The 6,776-nt window shown below is 42.6% G+C and overlaps 1 protein-coding gene across 1 annotated transcript; it reads left to right on the top strand.

Annotated features, from left to right (window-relative positions):
• Positions 1–1,358: 1,358 nt before the first annotated feature.
• On the top strand, positions 1,359–3,023 carry LOC121535743 (zinc finger protein 629). Its single transcript, XM_041843001.2, has 2 exons — positions 1,359–1,548; positions 1,685–3,023. Exons 1-2 carry the CDS (start codon positions 1,368–1,370, stop codon positions 2,560–2,562), a joined length of 1,059 nt encoding a protein of 352 aa, XP_041698935.1. The 5' UTR covers positions 1,359–1,367; the 3' UTR covers positions 2,563–3,023.
• The last annotated feature ends 3,753 nt before the right edge of the window (positions 3,024–6,776 follow it).

Genomic DNA, 6,776 nt, shown 5'->3' with positions numbered 1-6,776 from the left:
TGGCCTGTTTATTTTAGAAAGGCTCCCCTCAGCTATTCACATGCCAACATTTACATCTTAATTTATCTGCCATAGGGGATGTGAGACTTCCCTACGACATTGTTATCCAATTCAACTAATATGTACCGGTAATAACCTCCTCTCTTCTTGTCAGTCTGCAGATGCAGAGGCTAGAGGTACTGGGGTCAAGCTGGAGAGGTCTGAAGGAGAGGACCTAAGACACAGCAGAGACTTCCAGACTGGAGGTGCCGCTGGAGTAACGCCCCCTGTAGCCACTAAAGACCTCGCCACCGCGCTCCAGGCCAGGACACGACGCAGTATCACGGAGGTCAGTGGACCGCCGAACACTGTCCTCAAGTCAGAGACAGACACAGAATTTAACTCCCCTGAAGTGGATTTAACAAGTGACATCAATAAGGGATCATAGCTTTCACCTGGATTCACCTGGTCAGTCTGTCATGGAAATAAGTGTTCATAATGTTTTGTACACTGTGTATAAGGCATATGCTATTTCCATGAGACTCTCTTTAGTATACATCACATCTGATCCCACCCTATTCTGCATACATCCAACAGCGCTTTATAACCAATATATACACTTACTAAATATACCTACACATACCCACACACTAACAAACACCTACCGTGTCAAAATAGTTTAGTCAGGTTTGTCTGATGAGGACTTATCATAGCTGACTATTTACCCACAACATCATATTTATGTCTTAACAACAATGAAGTCATTCTGTAACTACAGTATAGAACTCAAATGTAGTGGGGATGGGTAAACACTCTGTTTAAAGTGTTTATTTTCTGTGTGTGTACGTACCTGAGGGAGTGTGTGTCTGTGTAATCTGTATCACCTGTCTCTTCCAGGAGGAGGAGGGTCCAGAGGTGCTGCTGGTGAAGGAGGAGGGGTGTGAGGAGGGTCTGGAGAACCCTGAGGGGACCATGGTCATGGAGGACAACCAGACTACACCTCCTCCTGAACCCACAGAGGAACCAGCTGAGCAGCACAGGACCACACACAGTCTCACTGAGGTGAGCCCACTGTGAACTACTGTCTGAATGGTATTAGGTCAGGGCCCGTATCCACAAAGCCTCTCGGAGTAGGAGTGCTGATCTAGGATCAGTTTAGCCTTTTAGTTAATGATGAATAAGGCTATGTAGATGGGTGGGGACCTGATCCTGGATCAGCACTTCTACTCTGATACTCTTTGTAGATACGGGCCCAGGTCTTCATTAATTTAGTCTTAAGTGTGGGACCATGCCTTTGAATTATCAAACCATTAAAGAGTGTCAAGTAATAAAATCAACTAACATGTTTGCATAGTACTCTTCGCCATCCCTCATTGCCCAATCAGAAGATGCTCCATAGCAGGGTGCTCATATCAGATTTCTTGATCCAACATCCTCTCACTCTGTATCTCTTACAGTCAGTAGACATGGAGGATGGGAAGCCTGATCTGCTGCTGGTCAAAGTGGAGACAATAGAAGACGGACCAGAGAGCATTGACCTGCTGAGTGGACTAAAGATGGGGGAGCAAGGTAAGGGAGAAATACATATAGCCTACATACAGTAATAGATCTTCAATAGGAATAGTGATGCACTTGGATACAATTATTTTTCTTCATTCATAAAATTAAATCAATGCAACTTATGTTTATATACAAAAACAAACAGGTGGTTGGCTGGAGGCTAACAGAGGAGACTGGGTGTCCATCTTGGATTCCCAGACCGGTGCAGCCAAGGGACCAGGGGACAACATTACTGAGCAGGCCAGGACCAGAGGTGACATGGTGGAGGCCAGTGGATGGGACAGCGTCCTCAACTCTGGGCTGGGGAACAACACTGTTAACCACAACCAAAAACAGACAGTCGAACACAAAACAACAACTGAACTTAGTCTCCATGACAACAGACTGGCTGAGACCAGGGCGAGGCGTAGATTTTCTCAGCGGGGACGGGGAGGTATCGGTATGCGGCAGGAGAGAACAGACACAGACTCGGCTAGCGATGCTCCGTCCTGCTCCTATAGTTGTGATTCAGAGAGACTGATGGCGCCTCCGGTTAACCCCCTAACAGGTGCTGCCTTCAGTCTGACTTCTATAGGATCTATCAACTGGAACATGGACCCTGTGACAACACAGACACTCCCTGGCCTACATCCTCCTCACACTCTTCTTATGTTAAACCAGACCTCAGACAATGTCAGTGCCTCAACACTAAATGGCTACACAAGCCCAATGACAAATGACAGTAGTAGAGACAGAATCAGTAAAGGTGGCAGCGCCAAAGAGAAGCGCTTCCCGTGTCCGTTCTGTGGGAAAGCCTTCAGTTTCCCCAAACAGTTGGAAATCCACCAGAGGATGCACACGGGGGAGAAACCATTCGGCTGCCACCTGTGCCGGGCCAGTTTCTCAGACTCCTCCAACCTGAAGAGGCACCAGAGGGTCCACACAGGGGAGAAACCATTCAGCTGCCCCCAGTGTGAGAAGAGGTTCTCCCACCAGCACCATCTGAAGAAGCACCTGAATGTCCACACGGGAGAGAGCCTGTAGGCACTGTGGGAAGAGGTTCTCAGAGAGGAGCTACCTCAGGATACACCAGGAGAAAATGCACACGGCCCATGTATAGAGTATAGTGACATGTAGTACTTGTTAGTTTGTAGTTAATTCTGTTGGTTTTGGATGTAGTAGGGAACTGGATGAGCAGGACTGATGAAAGGGGTATGATGAAGCAGAGTAGTTTAGGTGTGTAATGTTGAACCTTTTACAGAGTATTCTAAAATTAATTTGATCAAAGCGAGGGTACCAGATATACAGAAAAGGTAAAGTGTTAACATAGTGAAGTTATTTTACTTCTACATTTCTCCAAGTAGGGGGAGAGTGGGGTAAGTTGAGCCTTTTTTTACATTCAGTATCACTCTGTCAAGGCAAATATAGTATACTTTCTAACAAAGATATCTACATATACACTGAACAAAAATATAAATGTAAAGTGTTGGTCCCATGTTTCATGAGCTGAAGTAAAAGATCCCAGAAATGTTCCATATGCATAACAAGCTTATTTCTCTCAAATCGTGTGCACAAATTTGTTTACATCCCTTTTAGTGAGCATTTCTCATTTTCCAAGATAATCCATCCTCCTGACAGGTGAGGCATATCAAGAAGCTGATTAAAAAAGCATGATCATTACACAGGTGCACCTTGTGCTGGGGACAGTTAAAGGCCACTCTAAACTGCTATTTTGTCACAACACAATGCCACAAATGTCTCAAGTTGACGGTATTTGGTATTTTATTAGGATCCCCATTAGCTGTTGCAAAAGCAGCAGCTACTCTTCCTGGGGTCCACACAAAACATGAAACATTACATAATACAGAACATTAATAGACAAGAACAGCTCAAAGATGGAACTACATACATTTTGTTTTAAAGGCACACGTAGTCTACATATCAATACATACACACAAACTATCTAGGTCAAATAGGAGAGCGGCGTTGTGCCGTGAAGTGTTGCTTTATCTGTTTTTTGAAAACAGGTTTGCTGTTCATTTGAGCAATATGAGATAGAACAGAGTTCCATGCAATAATTTAATCTATATGTTTTGACCATGACAGTTTACAATCTAAGGTAACACCAAGTAATTTAGTCTCCTCAACTTGTTCAACAGCCACACCATTCATTACCAGATTCAGCTGAGATCTAGAACTTAGGGAATGATTTGTACCAAATACAATGCTCTTAGTTTTAGAGATGTTCAGGACCAGTTTATTACTGGCCACCCATTCCAGACTGCAACTCTTTGTTAAGGGTTTCAGTGACTTCATTAGTTGTGGTTGCTGATGCGTATTTTGGTTGAATCATCAGCATACATGGACACACATGCTTTGTGGCAGGTCATTGGTAAAAATAGAAAAGAGTAGAGGGCCTAGAGTGCTGCCCTGCAGTACACCACACTTGACATGTTTGACATTAAAGAAAACCCTTTGGGTTCTATTAGATAGATAGCTCTAACACATAAGTTTTTTTTTTCAACAACAGGTTATGGTAAATAATATCAAAGGCTGCACTGAAATCTAACAGTACAGCTCCCACAATCTTCTTATTATCAATTTCTTTCAACCAGTCATTTTGCAGTGCAGTACATTTTGAGTGCCCTTCTCTGTAAGCATGCTGAAAGTCTGTTGTTCATTTGTTTACAGAGAAATAACATTTGTATTTGGTAGAACACCATTTTCTCCAACAGTTTGCTAAGAGCTGGCAGCAAGCTTATAGGTCTGCTGTTAGAACCAGTAAAGGCCGCTTTACCACTCTTGGGTAGCGGAATTACTTTGGCTTTCCTCCAGGCCTGAGGACAAATAGTTTATTCTAGGCTCAGATTAAAGGAAAGGGGGATACCTAGTCAGTTGTACAACTGAATGCATTCAACTGAAATGTGTGTTCCGCATTTAACCCAACCCCTCTGAATCAGACAGATAGGAGTGGAGTATAGAGTCGGCTTCCATCCTCAGTAGCTTTCCATCTAAGTTGTCAATGCCAGGAGGTTTGTCATTATTGATCGATAACAATAATTTTTCCACCTCTCCCACACTAACTTTACAAAATTCGAACTTGCAATGCTTTTCTTTCATTATTAGTTTTTTATATGCATGAATACAATGGCTCACTGTTCGTTGTTGGCATTTCCTGCCTAAGTTTGCCCACTTTGCCAATGAAGTAATCATTAAAATAACTAGTAACATCAAATGGTTTTGTGATGAATAAGCCATCTGATTCGATGAAAGATGGAGTTGAATTTGTCTTTCTGCCAATAATTTTATTTAAAGTACACAAAAGTGTTTTCCCATCATTCTTTATATCATTGATCTTGGCTTCATATTATAGTTTCTTATTTTTGTTGAGTTTAGTCACATAATTTCTCAATTTGCAGTAAGTCAGCCAGTCAGATGTGCAGCCAGACTTATTAGCCACTCCTTTTGCACAATCTCTTTCAACCATACAGTTTTTCAATTCCTCATCAATCCATGGAGCCTTAACAGTTCTAAAAGTCAGTTTCTTAACAGGTGCATGTTTATCAATAATTGGAAGAAGCAATTTCATAAAGTGCAGCGTCTGAATGATCCTTATTAATCATATCAGACCAACAAATATTTTTTGTATGATCTCATACACTATTTTAGGCCCATCTTTTGGAACTTTTGCTTCCTGGATATAGCCACTATATTGTGATTACTGCATCCAATGGGTACGATTACAGCTTTAGAACAAAGTTCTACAGTATTAGTAAAAATGTGATCGATACATGTGGATGATCTTGTTCCTGTAGTGTTTGTAAACACCCTGGTAGGTTGATTAATAACCTGAACCAGATTACAGGCACTGGTTACAGTGAGAAGCTTCCTCTTGCGTGGACAGCTTGATGAAAACCAGTCAATATTCAGGTCCCCAAGAAAGTAGACCTCTCTGTTTACATCACATACACTATCAAGCATTTCACACATATTATTGAGATACTGACTGTTAGCACTTGGTGGCCTATAGCAACACCCCAAAATAAAAGGCTTTAGATGTGCCAAGTGAACCTGCAACCACAACACTTCAATAACACTTGACATAAGATCTTCTCTAAGCATTACAGGGATATGGCTCTGAATATATACAGCAACACCTCCCCCATAAGCATTTCTGTCTCTTCTGTAGATGTTATATCCCTGTATTGCTACTGCTGTATCATCAAATGAATGATCTAAGTGAGTCTCAAATGGCTAATATATTAATGTTATCTGATATTAGCAAGTTATTGATTTCATGAACCTTATTTCTAAGGCTTTATATATTAATATGGGCTATTTTCATCCCTTTCCTGGGTAGCTTATCAGAGATAGTCATAATATGGAAAAGAGCAAACAAAGCAAGATAAAAAAAAAAAATACATTCAGCAGTCCATTAATACAATTGGTGTGTGTGTGTGTGTGTGCGGTGCGGGGTTGAAGCTACGAACCCATAGGCTTGGCTCTCTCATCCCTTCCAGGCTTCTGGGAGGAAGGGTGGGCAATGAGCCTATTATAGCAGATGTAAGCAATGCCCCCATGCGCTTTGGCAGCTTTCATGGCTGGGATAAGTTCTTTCCTCTTCTGGTGCACAGCTTCAGGATAGTCCTCGTTGAGGAAGATATTCGTTCCTCTCAAGTTCTTGGCTCTTTCCAGAACATCTACCTTGTCCTTGAATGTCAGGAACTTGACCACTAGGCCTGGGCCTGTCACCTGGGCCGGTGGTGGGTTTTCCAGTCCTGTGGGCGTTCTCCACTTCAATTCTTCCTGTGGTCCATCTTCAATTTCTCAGAGATAATTTCCCTCACTTTGTCCTCTGACTCCGTCCAGGTCTCATGTGGAGATTCTGCAATTCCGTCCACAACCATGTTGTTCCGCCTTGATTGTCCCTCGATATAGTCTGATTTATCCGTCATTGTTATCATGGATTCACACACAGAACTGATGTCCTCGCTCAATGACTTACAGATTGCTGTCATCTTGCCGTTCTCCTGTTTCAACTCATCGAGCTGACCTTGGGAGAACTGCAAACTGTTCTTCAGGTCCTGGACCTCTGGTCAGGTCGTGCAATTGGCCTGCTGACTGCAGGAATGTCCACCAGAGCGGTTGCCAGATAATTTAATGTTCATTTCTCTACCATAAACCGCCTCTAACGTTGTTTTAGAGAATTTGGCAGTAAGTCCAACAGGCCTCACAACCACAGACCACATGTATGGTGT

Source organism: Coregonus clupeaformis, chromosome 21 (genome assembly GCF_020615455.1).
Source record: "Coregonus clupeaformis isolate EN_2021a chromosome 21, ASM2061545v1, whole genome shotgun sequence".
NCBI lineage: Eukaryota > Metazoa > Chordata > Actinopteri > Salmoniformes > Salmonidae > Coregonus > Coregonus clupeaformis.
This window is presented reverse-complemented; position numbering and strand designations above follow the sequence as displayed.